This window comes from Henckelia pumila, chromosome 2 (genome assembly GCF_033568475.1).
Source record: "Henckelia pumila isolate YLH828 chromosome 2, ASM3356847v2, whole genome shotgun sequence".
In the NCBI taxonomy this organism is placed as follows: domain Eukaryota; kingdom Viridiplantae; phylum Streptophyta; class Magnoliopsida; order Lamiales; family Gesneriaceae; genus Henckelia; species Henckelia pumila.
In genome coordinates, this window is record NC_133121.1 from 488,237 (window position 1) to 503,416 (window position 15,180).

At 32.1% G+C, this 15,180-nt stretch overlaps 2 protein-coding genes and 1 long non-coding RNA gene across 3 annotated transcripts; all 3 read left to right on the forward strand.

The window, feature by feature from the left end:
• The first annotated feature begins 1,105 nt into the window (after positions 1–1,105).
• Positions 1,106–2,479, forward strand: LOC140884782 (uncharacterized). Its single transcript, XM_073291641.1, has 2 exons — positions 1,106–1,930; positions 2,192–2,479. Exons 1-2 carry the CDS (start codon positions 1,411–1,413, stop codon positions 2,272–2,274), a joined length of 603 nt encoding a protein of 200 aa, XP_073147742.1. The 5' UTR covers positions 1,106–1,410; the 3' UTR covers positions 2,275–2,479.
• A 1,807-nt stretch (positions 2,480–4,286) lies between these two features.
• LOC140880457 (uncharacterized) lies at positions 4,287–5,118 on the forward strand. Its single transcript, XR_012149665.1, has 3 exons — positions 4,287–4,411; positions 4,594–4,642; positions 5,045–5,118. It is a non-coding gene; the product is annotated as an uncharacterized lncRNA (long non-coding RNA).
• Positions 5,119–7,274: 2,156 nt separating this feature from the next.
• On the forward strand, positions 7,275–15,091 carry LOC140880831 (actin-related protein 2/3 complex subunit 2A). Its single transcript, XM_073285644.1, has 10 exons — positions 7,275–7,445; positions 7,876–7,942; positions 8,102–8,309; positions 9,942–10,111; positions 10,410–10,487; positions 11,821–11,953; positions 12,035–12,126; positions 13,630–13,686; positions 14,328–14,402; positions 14,512–15,091. The coding sequence occupies exons 1-10, from the start codon at positions 7,384–7,386 to the stop codon at positions 14,548–14,550; spliced, it is 981 nt and encodes a 326-aa protein (XP_073141745.1). The 5' UTR covers positions 7,275–7,383; the 3' UTR covers positions 14,551–15,091.
• Positions 15,092–15,180: the final 89 nt, after the last annotated feature.

Sequence of the window (15,180 nt, forward strand, 5' to 3'; positions counted from 1 at the left end):
ATGATACTTTCATCAATATCGTAATTAAAGTAATAATTCACTAAAATTACAAAATAACTAGTACATATATAATCATTTTTTATATATTAATTCAGATAATATGATTCAAGGATGGCGGAAACACAATGATTTTTCTGTGATTAAATTTATGTTATTTGAATAAAACAATACTATTTAAAATAATAGATCATTAGTTTATTGATTAATTAATTATTTTATATATTAATTCGTACAATTTACCGCACGTGATCTCGACATTATTAATTTATATATACAAATTTTACTGCATGTATAAGGCAGCTAGCATGGGATGTTTTCAATGTGTGTGTGTGTGTGTTTGTGTTACTAAAAAAAATTCTCGATAATAATTATAATATCTCACAAACTAGTACACATTGGTTAATTGTGTGGCTTATAATTAATAACTGAGTAGCTAGCAGAGAACTAATAAACTTTAGACTTGCCATTAATGTTATGTTTGATATAGATCGACATTGATTTTATCAGGTTTTCACTATCCTACTTTTTCTGTTTGGTCTATTTTCTTTCGTTGTAACACACGACTTGTCATAACTTAAAATTCAATCAATATTGCACTAAAATATTAACTTAATTAATTATATATATATATATATATATATATATATATATATATCGAGTAACATTAATGTATCTAAATGATATATCTTGGATTATTTATTTATTTCTGAACACGTACGTACGATATATATCGGTCTAGCTAGTCTATACGCACATATATGTATTTACATTTTTTGATATATATTGCAAGCAGTGACATCCCCCAACTACTCCTAGCTATATACGTGCGTGCTATCTATGATCTATCTTTTATATATAATAACCAATCAATCAATTAATAATATTACTTTTCCAATTATATATATGATTAGAAAAAAACAAAATTAATTTAAAACGTTTGTTTAGTTTGTTATTTATAGTAAGAAAGACAAAAGAATTGAAGGCCTTAGAGAAATGGAGGGAGGGAGGGGGAGAAGGCCCGAAAAGAAAGGGCTTCCGATGCTCTCCCATTTAAGCTCTCTTCCAACCCCACCCGCTGCTCTCTCACCCCAAACTTTCACAGAAACATTACAAGCAAAGTATATAAAATTAAAGAAAACAAAACTATCGAAGAAATTAGTCATTTAGGGAAGACATTACTCCTAGCTCGCTTGGTCTTCCAACGCCACCCACCCTCCACCGCGGTACGAGGAGGTTCCCTTGCCCTCCTGGCCGTGGCCCCCCAATATCCCATGCATGCATAGGTAATTCAATCGAATTTATAAACTCGATTGACCATTAAATTAGTATACGTACGTAAATTAAATATATATATATATATATATATAGCTAGCTAGTAACATAAATATATAATTATATATATGTACATATATGGGAGAGATTTTAAATGCGACCCCAACTACTAAATCATCATCATCATCATCATCATCATCATCTTCTTGCGCATCTGATGAAAGCGAGGAGTTGCAACGTTTAGAACACGCGCCACCTTTCTGGACGACCCCAAATTCTAAAAGCAAGAGAAAATTGTCGAAGCAAATGTCCATGTGTGAAATCCCGAGAGACATGGCCTGGGAGAGGCGTCGGCTGCAGTTCCTGTGCCAAGAAAGGCGTAAAAACGGCATCACGAGCTGCAACGACCATCTGACGGACGAGGACTTGAATGAGCTGAAAGGTTGCATAGAATTAGGGTTTGGATTCAACGAAGAGGATGGGCAGAAGCTATGTAACACCATTCCTGCCCTAGACCTATATTTTGCTGTGAATAGGCAATTTGCAACCAGTCCTATTTCCAGCCCCGCCAGCACTACTACTAGTACTACTATCCACTCCTCGTCGCTTGGGAGCCCCAGGAGCGACATCGATTCCACCTGGAAGATATGCAACCCAGGTACGCTAGGTAGCTACCTAGCTATAAATTAATTAGGCCGTACGTATTTGGGAGAGGAAACACTTCTCAACTTTTTCTTAACAAAATTTTGAACTTAATTTCGTGAAATTTTGTTAAGAAAAAGCTGAGAAGTGTTTTCGAGAAACTTTGCCAAACATTACCTAAATCATCAAGAATCAAGATCATATATATATATATATATATATATATATATAATTAATTAATTATTTAATGAATGAATATTAATGTGCATGCATGCAGGCGATGACCCTGAACAAGTGAAGACAAAGTTGAGGCATTGGGCCCAAGCGGTGGCGTGTTCAGTGATGCAGTCGTCCTCTTGAATGAAAATACAAATATATATATATACATATGGATTGTACAAAAGAAAGAAAGAGAGTGAGACAGCTAGAGAGATCATACCAGCCCAATTAGTCCCTTCTTTCTTTCCACACACACAACCATTCATATTCATTGGATCTCAATCAAATTCTAGGTTTCTTTTGGCTTAATTGCAGTGTGCATATGTACAAGTGCTCTAATTGGCTACTGGGAACGTATATATGTAGTCCAATAATTCATTTCTTGTCTCCATCCATCGGCCTTGTAATTAGTTACCAATAAACATTGTAAGAGTTGAAAGAATTAAACACCCACCATGTGCTTAATTGTTGCTATATGGACATCACCTATAGCTAGCTAGGAATTAATTAATAATGTTCAAAATTAAATAATTTCATTCTGGGGCACCCATGAGTAACAATTTAATATATATACGTACCAAAGTCGTAGTGTTTATAACAGCTAAAAAAATTTATATATAGTGACACTACTTAGTTATATTTATTAGATATGTTATGAATCTTATGATTCAAGATAAATGCTTTTAGCAATCACATATTAAAAAATAAAGAGAGTTGAGCCAAATAAAAATAAAATAAGAAAAAAAGGAACAGATGCTTTTGGCGTAATATATATATATATATATATATATATATATATATATTAATTCGATCCATTACTTGTGTACAATTTCCATATATAATATATATATACAATATATATATATGTATATATATATATATATGTATGTATGTGGCATCGTGTAAGTTATATTATATATGGAAATTGTACACAAGTAATGGATCGAATTAATATATATATATATATATATATATATATATATATGTTAAATCGGGGGGAAACGATCCTCTACTGTGGCAAAAACAGCACATTTTTCCTTTTTTTAAATTTTTTTTTTTTGTTTTTCATATATTTTAAATTCAAATTTTTTTATTATCTGGAAACAACTTGGCTTTTGAGGATGCAATACTTTTGTGTATTTCATCTGTTATAAAAATAGACTTGAATATCATTTGAATGAAATTATTTTTGGCTCAAAAAAAATATTATTTTTGTTTTGATTTTGTTAATATATTTAATTCTTTATTTTTAAAAACATTTTTGGGTTTTTTTTTCCTAAAATTTTTGGGGCTTTCGTTTTCTATTTTGGCCTTTTTATACTATAATTTTTTTTTAAATAAAAACAACCATTTTTTTATCTTGTCATTTTCTTGTATCACTTTTTTGTCTTATAATTTATATCTATTTTTTTAGGAGACCTATAATTTACATTTCAATACTAGTGCAATTCTATTGAAATTAATGATTTCAAGAAAATTAGGGGTGTTCATTTTTTCAGAAATTCGGTTAATTCTAGAAAATTTCAGTTAATTCAATTTTATTTTTGGTTTTCATAAAAAAATTTAGTTTAACTAATTAACAAAATTATAAATAATTATATTTTGATTTTGATTTTTAAATTTTTATATATTTAATACTTTACTTAATTTTTCTTATTTTTAATTTGTCAATTATAATGTGTTTTATTATAATAAAATCTCATATTCAATTATGTATTTTATAATTTTTATTTTATACTTAATTTTTTTATTTTTCTAAGCATAATGTGTTTAAAAAGATAAAAAAAATGAAAGTTTTAAAACAAAATTAAAATGTATAATTATAAAAAAAAGGACAGAAGAGAAAAAAAAAACAAATAAACACAAAATTGAGAAAAAAAACCAAAACATACATAAAAGTAAAGAATTAAATATATTTAAAAAACAAAAAAAAAATTAAATTGAATATTGTGCTGTGGGTGGGCATCCCACAACAGGGGATCCATTCCCGTTAAATCGTTACATTTATCAATGTTGGTACTGCTTGGTGTATTGGATTAGGCCCAATATGAATTAATAAACCAGCAATATCTCATGCTTGGTTCATTTACAATAAAATCAGGCCCATACTATAAGCCCGTTATAATTCTTATAATCTGTGTACAAAACATCCCTCCTCCTCAGCGTGATAATTTTAAAACACCTGCAATCCAATGAAAAATTACATTGTTGCCCTGATATTTGCCGCGGAGATGGGAGAATGAAATTCTCTTCAATTCTGAAGTAATCGAAGTGCGAGGTAAAGTGTAGTTTTTTATTTCTCCATCTGAAAGATAGATATATCTCTTCATTTTTCTTTAGATCTATCAATTTTTAAAACAAATTCTCCTAGATTGAAGTGAATCGTTATAAGAACTATGGATTTTCTTCAAATATGTTAATGTTACAGAGATTTATTCAATTTCTTATATCAATTTGCAGTTTGTTCGAGGAAGTGAAACGAAGAAGAACATATTGCGGGCATTACGAGGTAAAAAGCTTCGTAGTTACATTAATCATTTTTGTGATATTTCTGAAAGATCTGGTGTATCGCACCTGAGTTTTGATATTTTTTTAAAAATTTCAGAACATCAATGATGTATTAATTGTGGTCAATGCAGTTTAAATATCTTTAATCGATTTGATTTCGAAGCCTATTTTTTAGCGTTTTGTTGTTTTTGCTTCACGCAGTTAGTGTTAGTGCACCTAGAATTTTCTCCCTTCGTTTTTTTACTCTATTTCCTGTTATTTTTTTATATATAATTTTTGTTCAGCTTATGAACTTTAAATGCTCCTTGAAAATTGTACTTGCTAGCTTTTAAGTTTGGTTGGAGATTTTTATTTAACAAGTTTTAAATCTTTGATCCTTGTGGTATTTACTTATGAAATACAGGTGACATGGATATTGTTACATCCAACAACGTTCGTAGCAAAGTAAAGAAGTCCGACAAGAGTAGGCGTGTCTGGAGTATAAAAGAGGAGGAAGTCCTTCTTCAGGCATTGAAAAATGCTGCTACTGCTGGTTTTAAAAGCGAAAATGGGTTCCGCTGTGGATATTTGGTTTTTCTGGAAGATTCAATGAAGAAAATTTTTCCTGGAACAGATTTATGAGGCAACCCACACATCAACTCCAAGGTACATGTATGGAAAAGGACTCATGGTGCACTGTTAACGATGTTGAGCCGAAGTGGAATCGGTTGGAACGAAACTGACAAAATGATTGAAGCCACTAACGAGGCATGGAACGACTTTGTTAAGGTAAACATTGTTCACAAATAAACTAGTTTGAGTAATTGTTGGGTTATTTCAGTGGTTGTTCATAGCTAAACTAGTTTTTTTTATGTTTAGAGTGACAACAATTTGCGTACAATGCGGTATAAAAGATGACCATATTACAATGACTGGTGTGAAATTTTTGGACATGATCGTGCGACTGGAGAAAATGCAGTGAGTTTTACAGATGTTGTCCAGGTTGTACTAAATATGGATGAGACTAGAGGTCATGATATTAATGAGGGTTTGGAAGATTTACTTCATACTGTTGAGGACAATATTGAACTAATCCCTATCGTACACCCAAGTTCGATAGGTGCCACTGCTAGTAAAAATTCACATTCCAAGAAACGGAAGCACCAAATGCAAGGTGATGATGCATTTGTGGAGGCAATTAACAAGTTTGCTGATATAGTTAAAAATATTGGCCAAGATCAGGAGATTTCAAAAGCAACAAAGGAAGTATTTGATGCACTAGGGATGCTTCCATATCTGACAGTGGAAGATAAAGTCACTGCAGCTGAGATGTTGGTGGAAAAACCACACAAATTGTCACTTTTCTTCAGTCTTCCCCATTAAGCAAGACTTATGCTAGTAATGAGGCTTTTGAAATCTGGTTGACATCTACTGCACATCATATTTCAATTGAGGTACTATTTGATAAACTTTATGGGTTATGATACTGTAGTTCCACTATATTGTGTTGAAACCTTTGTATGATTGTGATGTTTGCACTTCATGTGTGAATTTTTGAAGGATATACTGTGTGCAAGAATATATAGATGATTTGCTATGGTCTTTATGTCTCTTTTATGCTATTTTTGATGCAGTTTATATTTGAATCTTGGTGAGATATATTGCTAGGAGTGTTGCTTATACAAATGAGTTACAAAGAGTGCTAGTGAAACTAGTATCAACTCTTGCTCTTTGTTATATATCTAGATTGGTGTTGTTATATATCTAGATTGGTGAGGAATTTTTAATTTTTTAAAAATATATAATAAATATCTGAAAAATTAAAAATAAATAAATTATTTGTCCATGTCACTCTCTCGATTAATCTTCTATGATATATTTAAGAAAAACACTTAGCAAAAACACTTGATAAGGGGTGATATCGAAAATATCCTAGATTTATTTAAATATTAATATTAGAAATTGTATTTGGACCAAAACTTATAATTTAAATAATAGCTCAAAACGTAATTAATTCTGATTAATTTTTAAGAAATAAAACATATCATTATTATTTTTTTATCGAGTGGACACATAATTTTTGAATGCATACTTATTTTCTTCGTTATTTTATTTTTTTTTTAAAAAAAATTATTTTATCATTTTTTATTCCATTAAACCAACCGATCAATATAATTTACGTGCGTCTAGATATTTAAAATAACAATTTAGCTTAAAAAAATGACAATTTAAGTTACGAAAAAATTTGAACATTAACTTGGTTTAGATATTATTAAAAAGTTCTCTAAAAAAAAGATATTATTAAAAAGCAATTGTAATTAAGTATATATGGTAAGGGTAATTTGGACATTATATTACAATATACAAATTTAATCCATCTTGTTAAAATCATATCAAACACTACATATTTTATCTTACCATCTTATTTATCCCTATATATCATCTTTTTATCATTCATATTACACATCCTTCTTCAGGTGTACCAAACGGTACCGTTGTGTGTTGAAATAATATTGTTCTTACGTACATATGTCCCAGTCCAACTGGAATCATTAAAATGCAATATATTTATATTGGGCCATTGTACATAGTTGGGCTTGGGCTTTTCCAGGTTCTTTTTCACGACGGTTCTTGTGTAGAATCCTTGTATTTTCTCTAGCAATGGCATATATGGGGGCGAGTGATGCACCGCAAGCTCGGACACTTGGTTTGGAGCTCAAGCAGTAAGATTCCTATCTATAATTTCGGGATCCAAAAAAATCCATGATACTCTTGCAGTCTACCAGCAGATATCTCCTCCAGATTTTGTCAACCCGTCTTCAAAAGTAAGAGCACAATCGCCGATTCTTCTTCTTCTTCTCCCGAGTTACAGTTCAACAATTAATTGTTTACAGTGAATTAGCTAATGCATTTCTGAACACTTCACACAATTAACAACCGTATCGATGAGGTAGATTCAGCTGTAGTTTGGGAACTTGTTCTTCTACTGTTTTTTTTTTTTTTTTTGTTAATTTCGTGCTTTTGTGGTATCCAATTGTTCCTTTCACTCCCTGGTGTTCTGACTTGTGTTGCGTGGAATATTTCTTTGGTTTGCCTGGTGGTTAGGGGGTTCATATGAGATCGAGAGAAAAATCACACATCATTGTTTTATACCAATACAAATGAAACACATCCGTGCATTCTTAACGTGTTTTAGTGATTTCTTTTCTCGACCATGATGCACAATTCAAAATTATTTTACTGATTCCCTTTCAGTCTTGAGAAGGGAGTTGAATTGGATTGCCAATGGGTTGAATTTGATGATGTCCGGTACCATATTCAGGTGATGCATGTCTTACTGGATTCTCCATTGATTGTTGTCATCATACAGAATGTTATTGACCATAAATTTTTTTATGCTTCTACTTAAACAATTGCCTTCTTCAAGTTCAGCATGTGCAAGGACTCTGAACCTCCATCTCTAATTCTAACTTCTTTGCAGGCAAACCTGAAGAACCCAAATCTCCTGTTTCTATCGGTATCGATACCAACACCACCTCCAGAAACGACATTTGTGAATGGGCTTCCTCCAGGTGCCATAGAAGCTATCAAAGCCACATATGGTGTGGTTTTACAAATTCTCGATCCTCCCAGAGATGGTTTTAATCTCACTGTAAAACTTAGCTTGTCAAAACTCCCCCCAGATGAAGGTATTATCAGTTATCATTTATAAGGTCGTCTCAGCTTTCCAACGTTCTTGGAGATGTTGGTTTCATTGTTCTTAAATTCTGAGTTGCTCTATCCTTTCCTTTATTGCCTGCATTTGTGCATGTTTCTCAATTCTGCGTTGAAGCATCCTCCTCCATGCAGTCATCGATTGCAATTTTGCTGCAAACTTTTACAATCTACAGAAATAGAAATGTTAAGAAGAGAAAAACAGAAACTAGCTATTCTGGCATCTAATATGATTCAGAGAGGGGTTTAGATCCTGGGAAAATTACTGCTCCACCGTTGAGTTAATTGGATGGCCAGAAATCAGGGACCATTCAATCAAAACACCAAAGTTTGCTTCGAATCTCCTGAAATCGAACTGCATAAGTTGTAAGAATATTTTGATGCATCAAGCTGAAGAGCATTGATAAAATCCCTTCATGTACTTAAAAAAGGATTTTGCTACAATTCTAGTTATAAGGGTTGTTACACATCAGACTATAACTTATCAAGGAATCGTGAAATTTTTAAGTGGTTATCAATCTGATACTTTAGAAGTGTTGAAATGAGTGTGACTGAAGGTGCTTGTTTCCACGTGTACAAGTAGTTTCTCAATTTTGACAGCTAACAACTAATGGCATATGCCATTTCTGACAAGGATATAGTTTATCCTTTTTGAGAATTAAAGGCAAAAATGCTCCATTTCCTGCACTAATTACTGAATGCTAACACCTGCCTGAAAATGGTTGTGGGAGGTAAGCTTAAATGAACCTTGGTTATAACTTACTTTTCAACTTGTCTTGAGAATGTTAGGCTAGTTGTTTAGTCCCTGAAAAAGCTTGCAAGACAAGCAGGGATACCTGGGTCTGTAATGATGATATCAAATGTTATCCTTTTCACTAAGACGGTTCAAGCCATGACCTATGGATTGGTCATGACCAGGATGTCAGAAATGTGTGACACCCTGCCATACTGGTTGATTATATCCGAAAGTACAAATCCTTTTGTTTTAGACAATCAATACCCTCTGCTAATATGGAATCAAGATTGAGTGGTTTCCCTTTCTCTTGTATTCCTACTTTTACGGAGGAAAGAATCAATAATTTATGGTTTAATTCTATGTTTCTATTCTGCCTGCAAATGACTAATTGTTTCTTTTACTAAAGTTGTTTTAGAATCTTCAGTATTTTAAATGCAGTGCTATTACTAATCAAAGAATATGAAACCAGTGTGTTACCTCTTGTACTCTATAAGTAAATAAAAATATTAAGTTACCCCCAAAGGAACAAAAAAAATTTGCTTGATCATCTCATCTGTCATCTAGAGTAACTCATGATGTTTCCTCTTTTGTAGATGCTACATGATTATATATATGATATAATTTGAAATTGATCTTTACTTTTCCAAATGAATTTCATTCCCCCGTCCATAAGGTATGTTAATTTTGGAATATAAAGTGGGGGTCCTTACTCTTGTACTTCACTAACTATACCAGATTTTTCTTAGTTCATGTTAACCGATTTCATTCTCCTTCAGAAACTCATTAATGTATGTTCAATATGAGCATGCATGAATTCTGTACCTTCCATTTTGAATTCTGGCTTATTTATTGTCTAAGGTTGATTTTGCAGAACATAAACAGGCTCTCCTAGTAAAGATTTCTTCTATCCGGGAAGTGGTATTGGGTGCCCCACTGAGAGCAATTCTGAAACAATTGTTCTCGAGGACAGCTAGATCTGATTTAAATCAACTTGTTTCTCTTGTACATCGGCCAAATGAGGCGTTTTTTGTTTTTCCTCAGGTAATTTGTGTTAACCATTTTTATTCTGCTGGTGAAAACGTCATATTAACATATTAGTTTAAGCTCATTACTGTGGAGTCTGTATGTTTCCACTTCCACTTCTATTTTCGTGGTAATATCTACATGCAACTTGCTTGCTGCCCCAGCCATCACCATCACTTGTTGATGAATATGAAACCTTCTTGGACTTGCTTGCAGCACTCGTACATCCTGTGAAACTAGATCGATAAACCTAATTTTATATTAAAGGTTATGGTGCCCAATTCATGGTGGACCTGAATGTGGCTTGTGGTTGCAGGCAGAAAAGGTGACTCTGATATTCCCCATGCATTTCAGGGATTCTGTAGATACTGTTCTTGCTACTTCTTTCCTACAGGTACTTCGGTTTTATTTAGGGGGAAATGCTATTTAATGTTCTGATCTGTTTGCTTTTGCATTTTCTTTTCCTTTTTGCCCATCTTGCACTTCTCAATCTCCTTCTGAACTAAGTAAGGAAAGTAAAATGGAAGAACCTGAATGTTCTGTTGGACACTTTTACTTATTGTTTGTGGCCTTTACATTTTTAGCATGCAGAATCTTGTACATTTAAAATTGGAGAGGCATGTGCCAGATTACTAAAAATAATTATGTGTCTTTTTATTGCTTCCTCACAAGATTTATAATTGGAAGTGTTGCGCCTTAAAATTAGAGAGGCCACCTGCATGGCAGGTCACTTGTTTTTTGTAGAGTCTTGCTGTTCTGGTCAGATTCTCAAAAAAAGTTTGTTCTAAGAAAGTTTACCTTATTTTCTTGCTGTCATCACTAAAATTTGAATCATCTATTTTTTTTAGTGAGAATTTTTTCTGTACATTTTTAGGTACTATATGTTTGAGAGCTTCTCCAACCGGACGCTATCTTAGTGCCTAGTGCTAAGATAGTGCCTGTATTTGTGCTCCAACCCAAAGCTATCTTCTGTGCTAGTTTGGACGAATGCCATTGCTAAAAAGCATTGGCGTTTTAATTCATTTCTATTTTTTGTTTTTCTTTTGATTATTATAACAGTTATTATGATATGATAAAAATGTAAGTTTAATTTTCTATAATGTCATTAGATTATTTTGTAAATTTTAATTTTGAATGATACTTATTCGACGAATAATGAAATGTATTATTATTATATAATTTTTTTATTTAAATGATTAAATTACATAAATTAAATTATTAGTTAACATATTACCTTAATATGGAATTATATAGTCTGCTATTACTTACTATATTGACAGTAAAGTTTATTCTTATAAAAAAAGAAAAGAAAAAAGCAAGATAGTAAAGTTTATTATCACATAAAATTAAGTAATACATTTAATTATATAAATTAATAGAATAAAATATAATGATTTAAATAAACTTAATTAGTTATTCAAAAGAAAAAATATTTTAATGGATTAATTGTATGAATGGATTAAGCATAAAATCAATGTAACATTTTACTAGATGTGTGCTATTTTGAAGTTAGTGCAATGCTAAAATAGAATTATGGGTCGGAGATGGCCTCTCTGATACCAAACAATTGAACAAGTGCTATTATTTCTTTGAAGGGTACTTTGTCCTCTTAAAACCTTTTTGTTTCACTTATGTTTGTTCCCGCCTTTATCCCGCTAAACAAAAGAAGGAATAGAGTCATGGCTTGTTTTTGTCTACTTAAATAATCTTTACTTGTTATTGTTCAGGAATTTGTGGAAGCGAGGCGAACTCCTGGACTTAGTAATGCGCCTCCTTGTTTGTGGTCTCCTTCACCTCCTCAAGAATTGCAAGGAGCTTGCAGAGAAGCATTATCAGCTAATGCTGGATTTGTTAGTTTTGGTAATGCCTTAAATTTTGAGCTGATACGTTTATCTATTTTTTTTTTCTGTTTACTATTTCTCATTTCCTTATGGGTAACAGTCATTTTCCCACGGCATGTGGAAGGAAGAAAGATGGACAGAACTGTTTGGAGTTTACTGACATTTCATGCTTATGTGAGTTATCATGTCAAGGTAGGAATCTGTGCATTCAAAAGCTTTAGTGTTGTGTTATTTTCTTTTTTGATGTAAGAAACAGATATCAGTGAAAATAAGAAACCTATACTGTTAGAGATAAGACATCTTCTTTATACTTGGCATAGAGTTGTTACAGTGCATAGACACATGCAACATATTATGGTAAAAATCTTTTGATATATGATGCCATCCAGCTAACATTGGGCTAAACAGGGTTTTTTTTAAGATCTTTGGATTTCCGTGCCCCAATTTTGAACTTAGCGTTTGGTGTCTTTAGCATTGATTCTCTTTCAGCCCTCCTTTAGCGGTGCATCCGTTCGTTTCTCTCCATATCGTCAAACATGATGTTGGTAGAGAGAGAATATTTTAAAATACCAATCTTTGTAAAAACAAATAAGAGATTTGTGAAGGTTAAAAATTAGTTAAATTAGTAAAATTTAATGTAGAGGAGAGAATATGGAGAGGATAAATTGAGTGTAAATATTTAAGCTTAAGTACCAATCTTCTGGTCTTTTTAAGGTGCAGCTAGGGATCGGCCCACTGGTCACTGAGTTGAATATGAGTCGTATTTGACCTATTAGGAAATAATGTGTGCTGTGGAGGAAAGTCTAAAACTAGTCCTCCAGAAGAATAGCGCAGAAGCTGATGTATTAATAGTTTTAGCCTGTGCAAGACAAACACAAGAAAATACATGTTCAAGTACCATTTAATGTAGTACTTTAATTCCTATTTTAAGCTCAGAATCCTTCTGTGAATAAAATAAAAAGTGGAAGAAAAATTGATGACGTTTCTTCACATATTCATTACTGCTGTCAGTTGCTGTGATTGCTATGCACAAATAAATATTTCCCTTATTTATGAGCATTATTTCATTAGATGCCATTTCTTTATTATTGTTGCTTCATTTAAACACAACTTGGATAATAACGAGTAAGCATGATATACATTATCCAAATATAGATGAGGATATAATAGGAGAGAGAGCACAATGACGTAGGAAGATCCATGCGTCCGACCTCACTTAGTGGGATAAAGACTTGTATGTTGTTGTGTCATTTAAACATGACAATTGATTTGAGTTTTTGAACTTAAGAGTCTTGTCAGCATGTTGTGCTCAGTCTATGGTGAGGACTAAATTTTTTGCCAATTTGGGGCTCCTAGAGCAGGTACAGTTGTGAAACTTCAGGACAAGGTATGGAAATCAAGCTGCATCAAACCATCAACTAGGCTTAGTGAAATTTGAATAAATTTCTATAACAAGAATTGTTATAGGCGCTTTTACCTGAAGCATTTTCAGTGATTTCTTATTGGTTTATACAAGAAAGACAATGGAATTAGAATATCCTGGTTTACGGAAACAATTATGACTTTTTAACTTTTCACGCAACTTGTGGTAAACTCTGTAAATTACGTTTCCGTGCAACTTACGTGATTGAACTCTTTTTTAAATTGACATATCTGTACTTCTTCCATGTGGTCACAAATTTCTTCTTTAAACAGTGCTCAGAAGGTTTCATGCATACCCGGATGAGACGTCGCGTGGAGTCACTCATAGAAGTGAGTCATCAATCTTCATCACTACATTAATTATTTATCTCCTATCTTCTTTACTCATAGAAGTTATTCTTCAATCTTCATTGCTACATCAATTCTTTATCTCCTGTCTTCTTTTAGAAAATTATTATATTTAAATTAGTACGTTTGAGGGTGGTGTACTTTTCTTGGTTTTTGTTAGTACCTTATTTATAGACCTTTGTTTGCAATAATGATGACCTCGATTCACCTTACTTACTGACCATATCTAGGTTATTGAAGAAATCAGAAACAATTGATTTAGTTTATAAGAACATCATATTCGAGAGTCATTTTACTTGTATTGAATGATGATTCTGGGTCATTCTTCTGGTATTTGGCTCCTCAAACTTATGGATCTTGTAAAACTGAAATTGAGTTCCTTGTATGCATCTTGAATGTGTTGTTTATAGCATTGTTTTTGTGTTGAAAATATGGGCTCTTGTAAAAGCCATGGGAAGGATAGTTGCTTGCTTGATGAATGAGGCTGTTAAGGTCGCATTTCCCAACATTGAGGAAAGCAATCATATATCATAAGCTTTGGCATTTTATGCTTTTTTTCCCCACTTGACTTGTACTTCGAAATCTAAGTTTGCACAAGTGTGACAAGAATCTTCGTTCCTTAGGCTCTGGATCGTGCCAAACCAGATTCAGAAGAGAAGGCCAAAACAACTGTACAAACCAGATATTTTAAGCGATTGGTATGTATTACTAGTGGTGAAACACAGTATTGTCTTATCATTACATTTATTTTGCATTCAATGGACTAATCATCAAACTTTTTCTTTACACTTTATGATTCTGATGCAGAGTTTAAAGGATGGGCGGGGCAGTTTCAACTCAAATTGAGTCGTTTGCTGATAAGTTATAGAGAAAGTCTTTTGGTTGAAACCATTTGCAGATTAAATCATTACCCACTGTTAATAAATCACACTCGAATACTCTGTTCGTGAAATTAATTTTTCTCGTTTGCGTAAGATTTATTCATTAAAATTATATGAGTTCATTGAATCTTAACGTAGCCTAAGCTAGAAAAAGTTTTGTAAGAATTTTTTTTAGATTCAGTTTGATTTAGACAATCAGCAAAAAAATATATTGTGTTTTGATTTTGATTTTGATTTTTTGAAAATGTGTTTTGATTTCAGCTCTTTGGGACTTGTTTAAATCGGAGTCATTATAAATAATAATTTAAGCATAGAAAATAAAATTTATCACGTATTGATATGGCATTTTTATTTGCGTAATTATAATCTCACATAAATTTGTCCTGATTTTTATGCGCGCATATAAATAATTAACTTTTAAATTAAGATGATACAAAAATTCATATGTAAATAAATAACTTTTAAATTAAAACGATACAAAAATTTGAATGTTTGCATGGTTTTGGATTGGCTTTCAAATTTTCTCTCTTTTTTGTTTTAGATTTCACTGGAAGAATGTCATTAAAATATAGTAAAAAAAAAGGAAAAAATATTT